Source organism: Pituophis catenifer, unplaced genomic scaffold, assembly GCF_029215685.1.
Source record: "Pituophis catenifer annectens isolate HBS135680 unplaced genomic scaffold, rPitCat1.0.hap2 SCAF_1, whole genome shotgun sequence".
NCBI classification, from domain to species: domain Eukaryota; kingdom Metazoa; phylum Chordata; class Lepidosauria; order Squamata; family Colubridae; genus Pituophis; species Pituophis catenifer.
The window spans coordinates 237,191,635-237,213,237 of NW_027256881.1; the positions used below are offsets into that span (position 1 = coordinate 237,191,635).

At 39.0% G+C, this 21,603-nt stretch overlaps 1 protein-coding gene across 1 annotated transcript; it reads right to left on the reverse strand.

Annotated features, from left to right (window-relative positions):
* Positions 1–1,904: 1,904 nt before the first annotated feature.
* Positions 1,905–13,119, reverse strand: LOC139327449 (calcium-binding protein 1-like). Its single transcript, XM_070957279.1, has 7 exons — positions 13,054–13,119; positions 11,652–11,682; positions 7,588–7,722; positions 4,917–4,937; positions 4,690–4,787; positions 2,603–2,750; positions 1,905–1,930 (listed from the first exon to the last, which is right to left on the reverse strand). Exons 1-7 carry the CDS (start codon positions 13,117–13,119, stop codon positions 1,905–1,907), a joined length of 525 nt encoding a protein of 174 aa, XP_070813380.1.
* Positions 13,120–21,603: the final 8,484 nt, after the last annotated feature.

Below are 21,603 nucleotides of genomic sequence, written 5' to 3' on the forward strand. Positions count from 1 at the left end.
TCCCCCTGAAAGTTTCAGATAAACTGAAACATGTTCAAAGAAAACCAGCAGAGGCTAGAAGGCTAAAAATAACATCTGAAGAATAGGAATTAAAAGAACAAGGATGCTTGGCCTTCAGAATAAAAGGTGAGAGGGGACATGACAGACTCCTCAAGTACGATATTGCTAGTTCATATTCAGTTTGTAATCAAATAAAAGATGGTACATATATAAAAATTTAAGACCTGTTTTCTGTTGTTATTGAAAATGAATTTAAATTACAGGAGGGAGATTCTGATAGTTATAAAAATGGTAGCAGGAAGAACAGTTTAAGAATGCAGTTACTTTTCTTTGCTCAATGTATTCAGGAATGGACTACACATCTTTTGGGAATGCTTTAATTTGGATTTCTCTGGAATCCCTATCTTCGTAGACTTTTATTTGTCTGCTGTGAAATCATTCTGAAATTGTGAAACATTTTGGTGCACACTTATTTAGGACAACATGCTGGGTTCTGGTGTTTGAGTGCATCTTGAAGCTCATTCTACATTCCCCTTAGGCTGTACATTTTCAAAAACACAATAGGAAAGCTAGTTCAACAATTATTTTTTTTTGTGGGAGTTCTAGCAAGCTTCCAAGAGTTTCTAGGGTTCTCCAGAAGACTAAAAATTACCAATACAAATACAAAATTACTAATAAAATAGATTAATATATTTTTAACATAGTCCCGAAAGGGGACATTTAGTCACTGAGTTTCCTCCATGCAGGAATCCAAGTTAAAGCATCTCATACAAATAATTGTCTTTGCTGGACCACAACCAGTGAAATGGAGTCTACCTTCCTCTGGGTTATTGGTTCCACTACTAATCTGTTCTTACAGTTAGCATATTTTTTCTAACATTCAATCAGAATTGGTCCTCCTGTGACTTATCCATTGTTTTGTGTCATGTACTCTGGCATGGTAGAGGGTGATCTACAAAGCATATGTTTTCATGGAGTGTATGGAAGACATATGTCCTGGAATTAGACAAAAGAAGCAGTACTGTAGTTCTATCTTTTAGCATTCCAGCTCCATCAAAATAGATACATCTCTGGATCACAGATGCTATTTCCTGTGGACTTGATCAATATTTTTGTATCATCAGTTTTATTCAGACATTAAAACTGATTTAAGAGTAACCAGCTGCCTATCTAGATCCTAGCAATTCTATTTGGGGCCATAAGTCAACCACTTTGCATTTCTATCCTGCTTAGGAAGAAGAGTTTATGGTGCAAAATTGAATTTGGGTCAATCAACGGGACCAGAGATTTACTCTTTACTCCAGTAAATCTCTGGATCTGGTGACCAACCCAAATTCAATTTCGTATTGTTATCCTGGACCGTGTATATTTGTCTTCATTTCGAAGAGTTTATGACTTTATATGGCATATTAGAAATAATGAAATATTATTTATGCCACAGTGGAAAGCAAAATATATTTTGAAACAGAAAACAGCTGTTAGAGGAAGAACAAATAAAGAGAAACAGCCCTTCTTATAGTAGAACAGAGGTATTTGGAATATTTTCACAAAAACACACAATTAGGGAGATTTGTTGGTTAAGCCTGCTTGGAATGAACAAAGTGGAAGTTCAGTGTTACAGCAAACAGTTATCAAGATATGATGGCATCTGAAATCTATGGGAAGTTCATGGCCACGTTTAATACAGAAATCTGGTATTCCTCTGGTTAATGTCCACAACATCTTTAAAGGTGCTGAAGCTAGCTGAACTCTCTGGATTATAGGAATAGCTGCTTGGTTCCAGGCAGAAAACATAAGATATGTAGGAAATTCTTTGCTGCCTAATGGCTGGATTGATTGAAGCTGGAATTTATGGCAGTTGTCCTTCTCAAGGCACTTCATTCTTACATTGCTGCTTGTTTTTCTCAGCGAGACATCATCCGTACAAACTCTATATGGAGAAGAGCCAGGATATCAGCACATTAGGAGAGAAGAAAGAATGTATCATTTTTAAAAACATTGCTGAGAAGTAGGAATGGGTTAGTTAGCTATAGATCCTCATTTTGTAAAAATTCACCTCATTTTTCCAATATTACAGTATTTCATCACACACTAGTTTGACCAAGAAACAGATGTATATGTATCAATAGACACCCTCCCTTAAAAAAAAAGAATGAAAGAAAGAAAGGTAAATAGATTGCAAGAGGCAACAGAGCTTTATAGGAGCAAAATATGATTTGCTGTTTTTCACTGAGTAAAGATTTAGAGCCAACCATTGAGTTCACATGTTTATCTTCTCCAGTTAAAATATGCCTGCCAATAGGAAAAGATAAAATGCTCTACGGCAGTTGAGTTTAAAAGTTAAGTTTATATATAGGTATTCTGGTTAGTATTTGCTGCTTTGAAATTTTAAAAAAATCTTAGCTTTCAAGCTGTCCCTTTTTGACTGTATTCTCTATTAAATAGAAATTGGTAAGTCCTAATATATATTTTTTTCTCCCAGCCTGTTCAATATATTCCTTCCCAAAACCAAGTTCCAAATAGTCTCTCGGCTTCAGTTCAGACATCCTACTCTATTTGTAAAATACAAGTTTTCATCCCAAAAGGACTTTCCCTGTCATACCTTCAAAGTCCACAAGACCATCCCCATTCAAATCAACATCCTGGAGAATCTCATCCACTTCTTGGTAGTTCAACTGTTGCCCTAGGAGCTTATGCATTGCTTCCCGTAGTTCAGCTATGCTGATCTGCCCATCGCCATTTGTATCAAACTGGAAGGAGAAAATACACAAACACCTTATTTCACTATTCATTTAGTTATCTCTCATACTTCTCCAGTCTTATTTGTACCCAGTATTGTTTTCTGTTCTTAGCTGACTAGTAAACAATGGCAATTGGTCTAGTGGTTAAGGCACCAGACCAGAAAGTGGGAAATCATGAGTTCAAAGTCCACCTTAGTCATCAAAGCCAGCTGGGTGACTTTGGACCAGTCACTCTCTCTCAGCCCAATCCACCTCACAGTGTGGTTGTTGTGGGGAAAATAGGAAGAGGAAGATGTGTTGGATATGTCAGTCACCTTGAGTTATTTGTAAAAATAATAAAGGCAGGATATAAATAAGTAAAGGCAGGATATAAATAAAGGCAGGATATAGATAAGTAAGTCAGTAAACAAATAGTTGATACAGGGCAATGTAATGCAATACAATACAATACATTCTTATGTATATATCCTGCCCATCCAAACGGGCTTGCATACAGCAGACATTTCAAGCAGCTGCACATAATAACATTATAATGTATACTCATGTGAATTTTGCAAATTCAAAACCAAAATCATGCCTGAAAAAGCATTCATTACATCTATGGTAGCTGCTGCAGTTAAGAAGTATTATTTAAGAAGGATTCAGAGAATTTGGAATAGGCTCAGAACAAGGCCATGAGGATGATTAGGGATTAGAAACTAAATCTATAAAAAACTAAATCTATAAAAAGAGATTGAAAGAACTGTGAATGTTACTCTTGAGAACAAACAATGACAACACAATTTAAATTCCTAAAATACGTTAATGTGCACAAAAACTGTTTTTCTCTCATCCCAGAGTCATAGACATGGAAGAATGCATTTAAATTACAGGAAGGGAAACTCTACCCAGTTTGTTAACAAGAAGAGCATGTTGACACTCCAATCATTCTATGAGATGGTGAATTTCTGTTTGCTAGATGTATTCAGGCAAAAGCTTGACAGCTACAGTATATGTGAATTAAACATTTTTAGGTTTCTGCATGTTGCAAGAGGATGGTTCCTAATGGCCTGAAAATAATTATTTGTAATTTTGCTTTCTCAGTTCAAAATAGTACCATAGTCTCCAGTTACTACACTAAATAATTTTCTCTGCCTGCAGACTCGTGACTTGTTTTCAATGAAACCCCAAATATATAACATCCTTGGAGTCCAGCATTTCATTATTTCCTATACCTAGATGATTCCAGTAAAACAGACAATAATAAGGAGGATTCTTTTTAATTTCACAAGTATTTGATTAGTTTCTCTATCAGTTTTCTCCAATGCCTTGTTGGTCTTACTAAGAATTCTTTTGATACATAAAGAATATGCCTTTATGTCAGTTTTACCTAAGGAAGGGGGGAAAGTCTGAAGGTGGGGCATTAGCATGACCCTAGAAGAATGTAAACTCTTCGTTTTGATGCTGAACCAAAACTGACAAATTCAGGACATAATTTCTGGTGTTAGTTTCTCACTTTGTGACTTGATTCTTATTTATTTTTTTAGGTTGATGAAACATTGATCATCTTGAAGGTACACATATCAATTGTTTAAAGCATTTGATGGTTGTTGATACTGCCTAACTTAAAATTGTGAATCAAGGCTGCAACAATTTAATCAAAATTAAACATCCACAATATATAGTTATCCAGCCACTCTTTGCTCACCATATGTGATCATGCAATTTGTCACATATGGGTTTCCCATTCTATGATTGTGTGATTTGCTTATTTATGGCTTAGTGTGTTGACTCAACTCATCCAGAATCGTTTTGTAAGCAACAGTCTATGACTGAAACTAGCCAAATGTTTATTCAGTAAATCATTATTAACGTATTTAGCCATAATGTATTATGGGAAGGTAGCAGGCATGCATATAATACTACTACCTCTGATCCTTATAACTGTAAGTGTATAACTGTAGCTCACCTCTCTGAAAGCATCCCTCAGCTCTTTAACTCCAATCATGTCTGCTGTCTCTGCCAACAGTTTAGGGCCCATCAGTTCCACAAAATCATCAAAATCCACTTTTCCTCCAGCTGTAGACATATAAAGGCATTTTAAGAAGAAGCAGGGCAACACAAAATTAAATATTTTATATCATGAGCCAAGGCCATCTCATACTGGGAGAAACTGAGTTTCATCTTTCTAACTACCATGTCCCCCAACAGAATTCCCTTTTATGTGGATTATGTACAGTATATTTATTTAAAGTAAAATGACTGTTACCAATCTAGAATAGAATAGAATAACAGAATTGGAAAGGACCCTGGAGGTTTTATAGTCCAACTCTCTGCTCAAGCAGGAAACCCTATACCATTTCAGACAAATGGTTGTCCAATCGCTATTTAAAAACTTCCAGTGTTGGAGCATTCACAATTTCTGGAAGCAAGTTGTTCCACTAATTGTTGTAACTGTCAGGAATTTTCTCCTTAGTTCTAGGTTGCTTCTCTCCTTGATTAGTTTCCATCCATTGCTTCTTGTCCTGCCCTCAGGTGCTTTCTAAATAATCAGAATTTGAACCCTGTTAGAAAGTCTACACAGTCAGTAGTTTTTCCTTAGCACAACCATTTGCACATTCAGGGCATCTTTAATGTGAGGCTTCTATCTTCATTTGAAAACAGTTTTGGCTCCTGCCATCCCATTCCATTGCCTATTTTCAATAAGCTGAGCCAGTATTTTCAGCTCAGCTGCAACTGCAGCAAGGGTAGTATTACTGTTTCCAAAGCTTTGAAACAATCTGTTTGTGCATGGTTCTTTTCTTCATTGATGGAAATTCTTGCCTCACCCCTTTTCTTGAATTCAAGGCAAACCTCCCGCCTCTGTTTAACACATATACTCCATGGAACTTTTGTTTCAAGGCAATCACTGGGGTGGGGGGGAAGGGAGGGGGAGATAAACCTAAATAGCCCCCTGGAGCTTTGCAGTCTGCTTGTCCCTGCAGAAAAGAAGCGAAAAAGCATTATTCTTCATTTCACATCTACTTGCTTTGCCTGGGTTACGGGACTCCTGGGAACACTTGCAATGGTATTGAAAAAGTCAAAACAACATGGACCAAGTACACCCATTTTAGCACAGTAACCAACCACCATGGTTAGAGCCATTGGGAAAAGTGCCTTAGTTTGCTGCAAAATGACTAACATGCTACCCTTGCAGCATCACAGTTCACAATCTTTTTAGCAAAATCCAGGGGTCTCCCAAGGGTGAGATTTTGATTACATAGTTGTGGCTGCTATCTAGACTTTTTTGAGACACACAAAGGCACCCACGTACCCGTCGACAGAAGCTGTAGAGACCAGAGTGGCTCCTTTTCTAGCAACTGTTCAGATTGTTTAAACAACAACATTCAGACTATTCATACAATTCAAACTGAAAATATTGGTGGGGAAATGGAGGTGCTAGCTATTTCTCATTTGAATGGGATGTGTGTGAGAGAGAAGGTTTCATTCCAGGAACTGCAGCAGTTTGAATTTTACTTGTTTGTTTGTTTGGCTTTTCCTTATTGATCATCCTGAAGAAATACTGATCAGTTCATGGCATTCTCTGCCATTCTCAGCATTTCAAACTGGCAGAAGGAGAAATGATTGGGGATTGACTTCAAAGAATTTTTGAGGGATTGGTGAAAGAAAAGGTTTAAAAGTGTGCTTGGTCTCAGCACAAACAAAACAAAACAAAACAAAACAAAACAAAACAAAACAACAAAACAAAACAAAACAAAACAAAACAAAACAAAACAAAACAAAACAAAACAAAACAAAACAAAACAAAACAAAACAAAACAAAACAAAACAGTAATGCTCTGTGGAGGTGAGAAAAAGGAACCCAAAAAGGTTTCATGGATTTTCTACAATGACTCATACCCTTATTCCACTCAACTGGACTTCTGCAACATGGTTTATATGGGGCTATCAATAAAGACCACCTGAAAGCTGCAATTAGTTCAACGTGCAGGTAGATTGCTTGCTAACTGGTGGTCATTGACAGGATAATATGACATCTATTTTGGAGTCCCTGCATTTCTTACAATGGGTTTCTAGGTACAGTTCACAATGGTAGCAAAGATTTAAGATTTGGGGGTTCTATTTATTTGTTTAATTTATATGCTACCTTTCATCTAATTGCTCACATTTATGTACATATTGTGCCCATTTGTCATTTTTCTCCATCCTGAAAATCTTTTGAGGTAGATTGGGCTGAGAGACAGTGATTGGCTCAAGATCACCCTGAGTTTCTTGACTAAGGATGATCTTGAAAGTGGGTCTCCCCAGTGCTGTTCTTGTTTTCTCTCCATTAATACTTCCATTAATACTTGTCAGCCTGAGATATTCCTAGTCAAGGTAGCAGATAATTTCAAGGATGCTCTTCATAACAAGGTGGATGAATGATTGAGATGGATCCAGGGGTGGGTTTCAAAACCCGTCGCTACTGGTTTGCTCATGGGCATGCACGCGCTCGTGCGTGCACTCAACCCTTCTGCTCATGCACAGAAGCTTCTGCATATGCACAGAAGTATCCGGGCAGGTGGGTGGAGCCTCCCGCCGCCATCACTACCCATTCGCCCGATCCGGGGCGAACCGGTAGCAACCCACCACTGGAGGGATCAAGAGATGAATGTCAGTTTTAACATCCGTGCTGTAAAAGCAATTCAAGAATGAGAGGCAGTCAAAAGGTATTGCTGATTATAATTCCAGCACTCAAAGATAAAGAGGCAGGGGAGGAAAAGCTCAGAATCCATATTAAAGGTAACTGGAAGACATTTCTCAATGGGACATCCCTTACTGCATAGTATTCCTTAGGCATTATAGACTTATAGAAGAAGGTACGTACTAATTTGTTGAGATAATTCTATGAGTTCCATTTCAGTAGGCATGAAGCCCATAGTTCGCATACATTCTCCCAAGTCCTTATAACTGATGTAGCCATCACGATCTTTGTCAAACTCCCGAAAAGCCGCCTTGAGCTCTGAAAGGAGAGAAGTTGTTATAACAAACTACTACAAAATAGGCAGGTGAGCCCCTATCCCCACCTTCTGGTCTACACTTGCAGCCTGCCTGCCAGCCCTTGTACCAGGTGACAAGATGCAGCCCTTCTCTTCATATAATTGCATAATTTTTTTCAGTGAGAGATCTTTTTAAATTGAAATGTGTATTTTTATCTTCTTTCCAATGTAATGGGCAGTGAAAAACCTTGGAGACAGGAGGAAGAATCACAGCCTTGACAACAGTCTGATAAGAGAGAACTAAATCTAAAGGAAAAACAGGGGTGGAGAAAGCATCTTAGAAGGGACCCTCCTTAGTACTCTGGTAATTAAAGGCCCAGGAGGGGCCAAGTGCCTTCAGACTTGCAAGGTTTTACTATAGTAATCTGATAATAAAGGTAGCATTGGTACTTATGGTTTTGGTTTCATGTCTGGACCACCTTGAAGAGCTAACAGCCATCGAATATTTTAGCACATAGCTTAAAACTACAAACTGATTTTTGCATTTTCTCTTTCCCGTTTTAATAATTTTTTATTCTAGACAAGCCTTGTGAGATTGATGAATCCCACAAAGAGGTGGCATTGATTTCCTTAGTGACACAGCTCAAGGAGGTAGAGCAAAGGAATTTATACTTTTTAAATTTTTTTCCTTTTTTTATCTTAATAAAGCAAATTGTCTATGAGGCTCCTATTTCTCTCTCACCACATAAAATCTCTCTGGAAAGTATCGGTGGTAGCAGTAACTACCAAGCCACCTATACCCAGACAGAAAGGTATGTAGGCAAAAGGGTTTCAAAAATAAGAGGTTAATACCCAAAGATGCTTTTTCAAGAGGCAGCTGGACTGTCTTGTTTTTTCTTTGAAGATGTTTCACTTCTCATCCAAGAAACTTCTTCAGCTCTGACTGGATGGTGGGGAATGGAAGGTTTTATACTCCTTGCAGACAGCTGGTCATTTGCATTCTTTTAGAGTCACTGAGGCCACTTGGAGGTTTATTTGGGTTCTCAGGGTCACCTGAGTAGTGCAAATGGGTATGAAGCCTTTTGGGAGCTGTTGAAAGGACTGTGTTGTAGACTGGAAATAGATGATGTCATATCCCTTCCCTTCTGTTGAGAGAGGGATGTTCAATTTTGACCTCAGATGACCTCTTTGACCCCTCTTTCAAACCAGCGGTCCTCTCTGTCCAAAATGTGGACTTCGTTGTCTTCAAAAGAGTGGCCTTTGTCTTTAAAGGCAGACTGACTGCTGAATCTTGTCCTGATGGGTTTGTTCTCTATATTGTGCCATGCATTTATGAAGTGGTTATTTTGTTTCTGCAATGTACAGATTTGCACATACTTCCATTCCTTCCATTCCTCACCATTCAGTCAGAGCTGAAGAAGCTTCTCGGATGAGAAGTGAAATGTCTTTAAAGAAAAACAAGGAAGTCCAGTTGCCTCTTGAAAAAGCACCTTTGGGACAACCATGACCTGGATGACTGAGAATCTCCATAGACAGAGGTTAATACTTCCAGTCTTTTATCCTATGTGCTCAGCTCTGTCGATATAGGATCCCTATATCTTGGCAGCAATCTGAAATTGTTATTGCTGAACCACACTACTCTTTTTTTCCTAAATTTGTTTTCCTTGAAAATCCTATGATCCATCCATGTCTTGCATGCACCAAATTGATACAAAAGTGGAAATGGAGTGACAGAATGCAATATACACAATATTTTTACCAATTCTAACATCTCTGCTCCAGTTTAATAGTGGCTTTGGAAGTTACTCAAGGAAAATTAGACCAAAAATGGTCCATAGCAGTGGTGGGTTGCCCCTGGTTTGCACCGGTTCTATAGAACTGGTAGTAAAACCGGCAGGAGGCCCCGCCCACTGACCTTGACATCATGAAAATGCTTCTGCGCATGTACAGAACAGCGCGCGCACATGTGAGCAAAGTGAGCAAGCGCACGCGGCCCCGTTGTGAACTGGTAGTAAAGGTAAGTAGAACCCACCCCCGGTCCATAGGCATTCAAATCCCAAATTTTCAGAGGAAGGGATATAGGGTAAAGAAAAGAAGCAAAGAATAGCATTGTACCTAAAAGAAAACATAGCTTGAGAAAACAAATAACAAAACAAATTGGTGCAATTAAATACTAAATTAAATCAGTGATTTACAGTAATTTACACCTATTTTTTTAGCAAATTAGTATAGTATTTTAAAAGTACCCACAATAGAGAGCTAGAAGATAGCAGCAAAATGTGTAAATGTCTAGACTCCATTCCATTAATTCCCTTGATAATGCCTGTATTTCATCAACTGCTCAGTGAAAGTTTATCAGAAAATCCAATTTTCTGAATAATTTCATAACTCCTGATAGACAGTTTCACAATGTTAAGTAGAAACTCTCAAACTTGATTTTCCCAGTTTAAATAAGCAAAATGATACCTTACTAACATTAATTCTTGATTTTGACTACAAACAATTAAATCAGTGAACTCTTAGCAACCACATAATTTTCTCCATGACAATCTGTCCCTAACTTGGTCTTACAGATCTTCCAGCAATGCAGCCATCACCATTGCAACTGAATCATTATGAGTCACATTATAATGGATAGCCTTCACATCCTCCAGAATCCAGACTCATGATAGAAAAGCAAACCTTTTATTTTAAAAAGAACACCACTAGTTTTATTTTGTTAAATAAAAAGTACAAGAATTTTAGAAAGGGGGAAAAAAATTGATCTTCCCTGGGACTGTTTTTCCCACTTTGTTTGATGTATTTTCCTTTCCTCATCTTTAAAAATTGTGCTATTATTTCAACATTGCCATCTTTAACTGAAGTTCTGCAGTAGAAGAAAATGATGGGAAAAGTGGTAGAATTGCAAATGTCAGTTGGTCTCACAAAGTTTTATAAACAAGAGAGTGTAGCTGCACAATAAATTCTCATTTAGCAGCACTTCTTAGCAGGAGGATCGACTAATGAAGATTTAGACTTTAGGTCTTATGAGACCCCCTTTAGGCAGCAATGTGTGTTACTTCAGTTGTGAAGTACACAGGGAACATTCCTAGCCATAACCATCATCTTTCAATGACTTTTAATTCTTGCTATGTTAGAGGAAAAGCTAAACAAGACTGAAGCTGGGAGAAAGGTCCTCACACACACCAGAGGAAAAAAAATCCTTACAATTCTTTAAATGATAAAATTATCATTACTTTAGTAGCATTCATTAAAGGGTAACAACCTCCTCCATTACAGAAATGAAATAATGTTTGATTTTGCACTCCACATTTATTGAGGGATATTTGTTATTTATATTACCTGTACCATTGATTTAATCTGCTTCCCATTAAAAATATTCTCAGTGAAACAAGCTCATACACTCAGGCAAAATGATAAAACCATACAAAATTAGAACTGTGAAACTTTTTACAGCAGAAATGGCAAAAATGCACTACTACACAGGATGGAGATGCCTATAGTGGCACCACATCCTTCTAACAACAAAGCAGTGACAGAAGAAGGACGAAGGTGGCCTAGCACTATCTGGTAACTCTTATTTTGTTTCTCCTTCAGCTTGAGTTCTGCAGGAACAGTTGTGGGCTGTTCTGAGATTCCTTTGGAAGTGAGAAGCAGATTGAGGGGAAGATGAAAATACCTTAAATGATACTATGGAATTAATTCAGTCTAGGATTAAGAACTATTTTCTTTCAGAGCAGGGGAGTATATCAAAATTTAAAGGGGAGCATCATGTAGTGACTAGTGTCAAGCCCTATGCTGCCCTCAGCTGCCAGTTTATCACCTGTTCCTGACATGTCTTTCAAGAACTTTCTCAGCTGCCTGCAGGGCCCTAGATTTCAGATCAGCATGCAGACTAGCTGAGCTTGAAAAGACCTAAAAAAGAATTATGAGAAAGTATTTTTCATTTTACCTTCAATTTCTTCCGCTCGCAGCTTTCGGTCCTAAGGAGAGAACAAGAGTAGAGGCCAGTGAAAAGACAAAACAGAAACAGTTTGCCAACTGATGCTTATTTGAATACCTTTTATGTCTGATTCCCCCATCCGTTTGTAACCTTCAATTGGGCAAAACAGTGAATCAGAAGGAGGACATTTTGCAACAAGTTTTGAATTAAGGTACCTCAAATGAGCTAATTTAAAGAATGCATCCAGAATCCAGGATCCATTATTCTGAGGTAATTGAAATTTCAAGAATTTTTCACCAGTTGTATTAGCAAAGTTGTGGCCACTGCAGCATCACTGCTGATTGCCGCAGTCATTGTGATTGTTATTTCTAACTACACATTCCTGAAAGCCATAGGATGCATGGTGCAAGGAAAAATGAGAGGGACATACCCTTTGCATCCAATTGACAGCAAAGCCCGACAGGGGATTGGTGATTGGATGCTTTGGAAACAAGGCTGAAATTTAAATTTTCTTAGTGGGTGGTGAGGGAAGAATGAGGAGTAATTCAGATGCCTGCTGGTGGAGAAGGGTTGAGGGGGGCGCTATTGGTCAACGTAGAGTGAGGGAACACACAAGGATGAGGAGCACAGGTACACTGTTTAGGACAGTCTTTTTTCCCACTCCCCCCAGCAAAGTGGCAGGTAATATATGTGTCAGCCAAGGTGAAGGAGGACATTTTCCCAGGGTTCTTCTGGGAATCCTGAGGGGAGGAGAAAGAATGCCAGCCTATATTATATGTGGAAAGAAGGATAACCCAATGGGTCATGGGTTGTAGTTCCTTTTAAAAATGGGTGTTTTGTGGATATTGACATTGAGCAGGTAATATATGGCAATATGTTAAAAGGGTTCACCTAGTTGGAGGTTCGTTCAAAAGCTGATATTAAAAGATCAATCTGCCCATTGTGGAGTCTCAAAATAGGAGATTGTCTTTGCCATGAACTACCAAATAGCCTTAAGAGCTTTGCTTTCCATCACAGTCTTTAGCATCTAACCCCAGTAACCTCACTTTCCTCTTTTATGGCATGGTGTAAATATTATTGATTTATCAGGCATGCAGTAACATAATGTGCATGAAACAACTGCGTATCAATATATCCCTATTAATTATTAATATTTCCAGTTTCCAAGCTTTTTACATAGGGACAATGAAGTCACTGAAGGACACTTTTATACATCCAGGGATTTATAATTTGTATGCAGAAAAGGTGCTAAGTGGGATTTCTGAGGGAGCAGAAAACTCTGAAGGTGAGCTAATTCATAATGGAGCAGTGGGGGAACTACACAGAGGGTAGAGAATCATACCGACAGGGCAGAGGGTCATTGAGGAAAGTGGAGATATGGTGGCAGCTACAGGAGAAGCAGAGTACGTACGATCAATGAGATGGCGATGCTCTGGCGCAAGAAGATGCAGGCTGGCCCCACCAAGCCATGCAACATTGAGTAATTCTGCAAAGATGGATGCTGTGTGCCATCATCCATTTCATCCAGCTTGCTGTTAGAAGAGGTTGGGGAGTCAAGAGCTTCTGAGGGTTGCTTATTCTCCTTCACAATAGCCTGCAATTAGGTATGTTTGATTAAAGGCCCTATACTATCATGCCTGAGGGTTTAAGATTCCTGACTCTTGGGAGATTCTAGGAAAGGAAAGAATGTAATGGAAAGGAAAGAATAGACAGAAAGGAAAAAGGACAAGAATACAAAAGAAAAACAAGGAACAACAGAGAAATGTTACCAGCTGAGAAACACCTTAACATCCATCAATTGATGTCAGCCAGCTGATGGTACAGTATATTTCAACCCGCACAACCCTTCAGTGAATCCTTAATGGGAGTCAAAAGCGTTGTTTATAACACCAGTGCAGCAGGATCCATGCTGGAGTACAAGCAGGTGTATTTTCCTAATACCATAGATCAGGGGTGTCAAACTCACGTCATCATGGCATTGTCACCTGATGTATCGCGACTTCCCCCTTCCCCTTTGCTAAACTAGGCACGAGCGTGGTCAGCACACGATGCAGACAGCCTGCAGGCCGTGAGTTTGACACCCCTGCCATAGATGATACTCGTGGCACCTACTCAATGCATACACATGGTTTTAGGGAGACGTAGAATACATATTCCACTCTTTCCAAAATGTCATACTGCTGGGATTCATACACCAATGCCTCAAGCATTGGATCCTAACAATAACACCTTTAGGGTAGGTGTGCTTATTTTTCCTAATGATCTCTCTGCTTTTTGTCCTACATATTATCCCTACAGATTTAGACTGAATCTCAAGGAAATGTGGTTTGGCGAGGAGGGCAATGAATTCTTTAACAGGATTCTTGGCAAACTATGTTTCTTTCCTAACCAGATGTCCTTCATGTGTGTTGCATTAAAACACCCATACTTTCTATCCAGCAATGGATATAAAAGTTAAATAGAAGTAAAACTGATTTTTAAATGGTATGTAGTAAAATATTCCTTAAAAGTCATTAAAACATGGGTGGTGTAAAAGAATGCCCTAACTCTGAGTAAATATTCTTTGCCACATAAGCACACAACTTTCAATTTTTCAAACTCCTCCAAAAATGCCCACTAAATCATCATTTTTAATTTAACAAAAAGGGGATTATGAAATCATATAGAGTGCTTATTTACGCAGTTCTATACTGAAGCAACATAGACAGAGATAAAAACTGGGCTGACCAGTTCATGAGAATTTGGTTACAGAGACCATCTTCCTCATGCTTTCAAATTTAAAAATTGATTGGCAGCTTCTCTCTCTCTCTCTCTTTTTTTTGGTTGTTGTTATTGTTTAGCTTTGGTTGAATGTCTTCTCTTTATCAAAAATTTGTAAAAGTTACAATTAGAGTGCTTTGACGATTACATAAACATGATTCTTGACAACAGACAGAAACATAAGCCTAGAGATGATGTTACCTAACATGGTAATGAAACATCTGTAGGAAAACAACCAAGAGAACCTCAAGAATCCAAAAATTTAGCCCTGAGCTACATAGATTTCCTACTATTACACCTAAATATTTTTTTCCAACATACATGTTTTGTTTCCTTCACTAAACAATTCCCCACTCTCTTTCTTTCCATTCTGTCTTGTCACCCTTTCCTTAATTTGATAGTCTAAGCGGTGTACAAAATTGGTATGCAAATACTGGGATACAGGCTGGTTCTTCTCATCTAGTCATCAAGAATGGAGATGACTGACCTTGACCAAGTGCAAGAATGTGGGAGTGAGCATAAACAATGGGACCCAATTCCATGAACCAATATTTTCTGATCCTGGGTTACAACTTGTTCATTTCCCCCACTCACTGGATGCAAGAAATAGATCAGGCTGGTAAACTAAGGATTAAAACGGAGAAAGATAAGGGCCATTTTCAGTCTCCTGAATTATTCTTCTGTAAAACATCGCAACAATTTGGAGAATTTTTATTTAGAGCTAAAGGATCTTGGGATGATACCTCAAAGCCCATTAGTCTGAGACAGGGCAAAGCAAAGAATTTTTCCACAAACACTCACCAAATGGGGACATTTTGCCATATTTTCTAAGAGAATTCAGGCCTCAAATCTGGACATTAAAGGACAGACACAACGAAACAAGGAAAGTAGACAAACATGCTGAAACAGCCACATGCAAGGAGCCAGACAGAAAAATGGGAATGCAACAGGATGAGCCCCCCCCTCCATCTTTTTCTCCCTACCTTGGAGAGTCGCTGGCCAAGGGTTTTGGTGCAGTTGCCCATGGCTTCTAAGGCCCCCCCATCCCACGGAGCAGAGCATTGGGCTGCAGGCAGCTGGCGCTGATGGCAGTGGGTTTTTTATAGTAACAAGTGATTCTCTTCTAGGAGGTTTAGTCTCTTTGAGGATTTTCAGGGTTTTTATTGTTGTATATATCTAGAATATTAAGGGAAAGTAAATGGAGGGGGAAAGGCGTAGAGTAGTACCATAATCCTCAGGATTATGTAAAACTCAATAATAGATGGTGCTGAAACAGAGAATGGAGGGGCAAGCAGACATCTCTTTCTCTGAGCACAGCAGTATCCCAGGAAGAAAAACATTATCCATAGTTTGTTCCTCTTGACTCCTTCCAAAAACCCATCTCAGTCAGAGGCCTGCAAACGGAGAGTCCCTGAATCATAAACTAATCTCCCTCTCTGTCAGAGTATATGTGGCCATAATCTCCTCTGTGACAGTCATCTATATTTTGAAATATTTGCACCAAGGATGGACTGTTTCCACTGTGTATAGATGCTGTAGCCCTACTGGCATCATTGGACGTACAAAGTAGCACATACAACTGGCAAAAGATCTGAATGAGCTAGTAAAATCCCCTGTATTTAGACACTCAAGGCCATTCTCACTAGAGCTGAACATCTGTTATAATTAACACTAATTCAGGACAGAAATTGGAAGAGAGAAATATTGGAAATGGAAAAACAATATCTTGTCTAAACAATTCCCCAGTGAGAAATAAAACTACAATTGTAGCATTTATGAAAATTGGTACAAATCGAGGGCTTATTTTAAAAGCATATTTGGGTCATACAATCCGATCAATTTCTGTGAGTCATAAAGGCATGCAGAGAAATTCAGGCTTGTTTGTTTAAGTATTTAAGGCCTTTCTAACACAAAGTAGTCTTCCTCAGCTTATTGAAAATTCAAATATAACACAGGGGAAAGGCCCAGGTTTAGATTAGAAAAAAATAGAAAGCTTTAAGAGTGGAAGTGTTATGCCAGAGCAATCACATTCATTGACTTGCTTCATCTGTTCACAGAAAATTTGCAGATTTATACAATTAATCAAATTATTATAACAAATGAAGTTGCTGACTTCTCCTCTCCTCTCCCTTTTCCCAGCATTATAGCCTTCTCAAAAGAGCAAACATAATATATCCAAAATATGATCATTTCAGCCAGATCAATTGTGCCTCAAGAGAGAACTCTGGGTTGATTTGTCCATGGTTTTCTCAATAAACTTCTCCAACCACAACATTTAAAAGCATCAGTACTCTTTCTATCTTGCTTCTTCAAAGTCTGACTTTCATTTCCACAGGATGTCACAGAGAAAGCCATTGCCTGCTCAGTTCTAATCATTGCAGGTATAGACACATCCTGGAATCTGAATATGTTTTTTCCCCCATAAAATAGGCTTCATTGCTACTTTACCAAGGCTAGTCTGAGGCTGTCAGCCTTCCTAAGTTGATCAGACAGGAAACATGACCAGATGAACTAAGTCTAGTTTATTGTAAGATTACATTAACAGAATCTTGCACATCTGAAAGTACAAATCTCCCACCATCTCTTTTACAGTCTGAGAAGTTAGGAAGGTTCCTTTACTGAGTCTCTTCACATTATGCAGTTGTGGGCTATATGTCCCCTTTTATCTGATCATTCCCTAGGCAGTATTTCTTCCCCAATCTCCCAAAGTCATTTCCTCATACCATTACAGAGGCACATTTCTTGACTGTTGGATCCTTAGATCTTAGATTATTCACCAAAAAGTAATATTTCAGATGTGTTGATGACCATTGTATTTGTATAGGAAAAGAATGAAAGAATATGTGCTTCTTGGAGATATCATAAAAATAGCATTTCATTTCATGTTTTGCAATGTTCTAAAGTCAGCGTGTTCTGTGAAGAAGTAATTACATACCTTAACTTGATTTTGAGGCAAAGGGAAACCAATCAATGTGCAGTCATTTTATTCAGATCTTAAATATGAATAAACTTAAACTTGAGTTTGTTCAAGTTCGGGTATGTTTTTTTCTAGAGATGATATGGTTTTCAGGAAGCATAAGACCCCATAGGACATCAACAAGGAAGCTTCACATATCACCCCATTTTTAGACTACATGAAGCAGCATCAAACCAGGAAAGACTGGCTCAACCAAGAAAATCAAGAAACACAAGAAAATCAAGAAAACCCCCAGCATGAATGCATGAAGAACTTTCTGACCAATTGAAATTGAAAGAAAAAAGAGATAAGTACTAACAATGGAAAGAGGGACAAATAACTAAAGCAGAATGCCACCAAATTGCCTGAACCTGCAAAAATGAAGTTAGGCAAGCTGAGGTTCAGAATGAATTAAGATTTACAACAGATGTCAAAAACAATTTTAAAAGTTTCTTTCAACACATAAAAAACAAGAAAAGTAAAAAAAAAACCCAATCGATCCATTCATGGGAGAACATGGCAAGAATGTATCAGGCAGTAAAGAGAAAGCAGAACTGCTTAATTCATTCTTTATATCTTTCTTCACTTACAAAGAAAATAAAAACAACTTACCAAAAACAAAACCGTAAAAGACAGGCTAGGAATGCAAATTAAAATAAGCAAAAATAAGGTAAGAGAACACCTGTCAGCTCTAGATAGATTCAAATCTCCGGGTCCTGATCAGTGGTGGGTTGCCCCCGGTTCAGTCTGGTTCTATAGAACTGGTAGTAAAACCGGCGGGAAGCTCCACCCACCCGCCATGACGTCATCACGGGTGATCTGTGCATGCGCAGAAACGCGCGCGTGCTCCTGTTGCAAACTGGTAGTAAAGGTAAGTAGAACCAACCCCTGGTCCTGATGGATTACATCCCAGAGTTTTGAAGGAACTGGCAGATGTGATCTCAGAACCTTTGAACCATATTTTTCAAAGTTCTTGGAACAGAGGGGAACTACCTAAGGACTAGAAAAATGCTGATATGGTTCCCATCTTCCAAAAAAAAGTGGGGGGGATCCCAGATCCAGGAAATTACAGACCAATCAGCCTGACATCAATATCTGGAAAGATTTTGGAAAAGATAATCAAGCAACAAATCTGCAAACATCTAGTAAAAGTAAAGTTATAGTCAGTTGCAACATGGGTTTATCAAAAACAGTTTGTGCCAAACAAATCATATTTTAAATTAATATATCAGTGAAAAGCCATGGACATAGTATATATTTAGATTTTAGAAAGGCATTTGGCAAAGGTATTTGACAACATATAGTATTCTTGGTAAGCTAGAAAAATGTGGGATAGACAGCATCACCACCAGATGGATTTGTAACTGGCTGACAAACCATATTCAACATGTAGTCCTCAACAAAACTACATCTATGTGGAGGGTACGAAGTAGTGGGGTTCCCCAAGGTTCAGTTTTACGCCCAGTACTCTTCATATATTCATAAACAATCTAGATGAGGGAATAGAAGGGAACTCATCAAATTTGCAGATGACACTAAGCGGGCAGGAATAGCCAACACCCCAGAAGATAGGCTCAAGATCCAGATGGATCTCGACAGACTTGAACATTGGGCCCTGTCTAACAAAATGAAATTCAAAGTAAATAAAAGTAAGGTTTTACACTTAGGCAAGAAAAACCAACTGTACAGGTACAGACTAAGTCAAACTTGACTCAATGCCAGTAACTGTCAGAGGGATCTTGGAGTCCAAATGGACAATCACTTAAAAATGAGCCAACAGTGTGTAGCAGCAGCATCCAGTTTTGGTCACCACAATTTAAAAAAGATGTTGAGACTCTGGAAAGAGCAGAAAAGAACAGCAAAGAGGATTAGGGAGCTGGTGACTAAGACATAGGAACAACAATTGCAGGAATTGGGTATGTCTAGTCTAGTGAAAAGTACTAGGGGTGATATGATAGCAGTGTTCCAGTATTTGAGGGGCTGTCACAAAGATGGGGAGGGGCAAACTATTTATCAAAGCTCCAGAAGGCAAGACAAGGAGCATTGGAAGGAAACTAATCAAGGAGAGAAGTAACCTAGAGCTAAGGAGAAATTTCCCAACAGAACAATTAAGCAGCGGAATGCCTTTCCTTCAGAATTTGTGGGTGCCCCATCACTGGAGGTTTTCAAGAAGAGACTGGACAGCCATTTGTCTGAAATGGTATAAACTCTCCAGCTTGTGCAGGGAGTTGGACTAGATGATCTCCTAGGTCCCTTCCAACAACTCTGTTGTTCTATGTTCTAACTCTCTACCTGCTATTGCCAATTATCCATGAACCACGTACTATTGATGAACTACAAACTGTTCATATTAGCACTGTGTCAATCCAATGTCCAACAAGATTTCTGAATACAGTCCTTCTATTGCTCATTTAGCGCTGTAGCTAAATACAGGTAATCCTCATTTAGCAACCCCAATGGGATTGGAAATGTGGTTGTTAAGTGAAGTAGTCATTAAGTGAAACTGCAACTGAGTATATGAACTTACTTCAGCTTTCCTTTGTTTTAAGACCTGCAAAGTTCGTAAATGTGAGGATTGGTGGAAAGTTACTTCTTCATAACTGTTGTAACTGCAAATGGTTGCTGTGTGAGGCAGTTGCTAAATGAGGACCATCTACACCACTTTCCCCTTTGCCTTAGCATCGTGTTGTTCATTTTAAAGGCAAAATTGGGGCTTGAATTGTTGATCTGACAGCCAAATCCACCACCCTTTTGTTGTTTGTGTTATTAAATTATAAAAATTGATATAACCCCTCAGGTCTTATTAGACTTACCCATCCAAAGTTACATTTTACCATGGTCTGCCTATTGCAAGTGAGATCCTCAAAGAATAGTTATCTTTTGCAAGCCTTTTAACAACCGTGGCAGAATGGAAAGCATACTTCCAGTGCAACATTTTCGTTCCCCTATGTAAGTATCCTTGTGCTCTGTTCTGTGTAATAGCCAGCCTATGCTCCCTTCTGTAGGGCACATTCAAATGGTAGCCAGATGCTATCCTGCTACCGCCTCCACCCACCCCACTCCTCCTTCACTGCATTTGCTTTTCACAGTGTGAGGGAGAAAAAGAAAAAGGAGGCGTTTCTACAAACCAATCCACTCACAGCTCCAACAGAAATGCAGCAAAATTGTCTTAATTTCTTCTGGAGCAGGAAGAGCTAAATTGGTAGTTATGGCCCAAAGCCCTACAGTATTGGATGGGGGCACCACCAATCTCAAACTGGTACTATTTTAAATTACAGAAGGGGCCAATCCTCCTGATTAGGAATTCCTTCACAAGGATTTTCAAGATTAGGAAGAAAAAAAAAACCAGATCTTGGCCTCCAGACTTCTTCAGCTGGTCCCAGTGTAATGAGTAAAAAGTCTATGACTTTTCATATATGGCTAACTCCCCAGCCAACATAGTAAATGCTGAAAAATCCTGAGCTAACTTGGGACATTGCAGGAAAGCAAGATTTCTAGCTATGAAAAAAAATAAGAAGAGGGGAAAAGCCTAGAATGGTTCTTTTTATATAAAAAGATAAAATATTTTTTAAAACCCTACAATAATAGAAGGTGGAATATTGATAACTGGAGAATTTCTCTTATTTGAGCTTTTCTTCCATTGGACCTCAAGTATAAATCCCCTGATTTTCAGCCCCCTCCTCTTCCTGGATGGCCCACTCTTCTTCCTTGTCATGGCTTCCCCCATCTGCTCCCAGTTTTTTAAGTTACCTGCCCAAAGACAGAGGTGAGGCTAAGCTCCATATCCCTGATACTTAGGCATTTATCTTCTGCGTGAGCCAAGGTGATCCTTCCGACATCCTCTTGCAATGGCTTGTCCTCTGGCTTGGTTGCAGGCAAAGTTGCTCCATCAGCCAACTGGAAGCGGGTGTGAGAGAGGGATCCAGAGGCGGTGGTTGAGGCAGGGTCAGAAGTACTCCTGATCCTGGGCCGCTGCATGGATTGCCGGTCTTCTTGATGGGACCAACTGCTTGTCCTTCGGAAATGTCCACCCTTGGACTGCCTCTGAGCACCTTGTCGGGAACTAGACGCCTGCAGGCGTGATGCCTCACTGTTCAGTCGGCGGGTCTCCCGAAGAAAAAAGAACATGCTGAAGGCTGGCAAAGAACTATTGTCCTCCTTTGGAGCTCTTGCTATTTACTCCCTCTTTGGGGAAGATGATCTATGGCAAGGACCTGCCCCTTTTCCCACTGCCGTGGCCTTCCT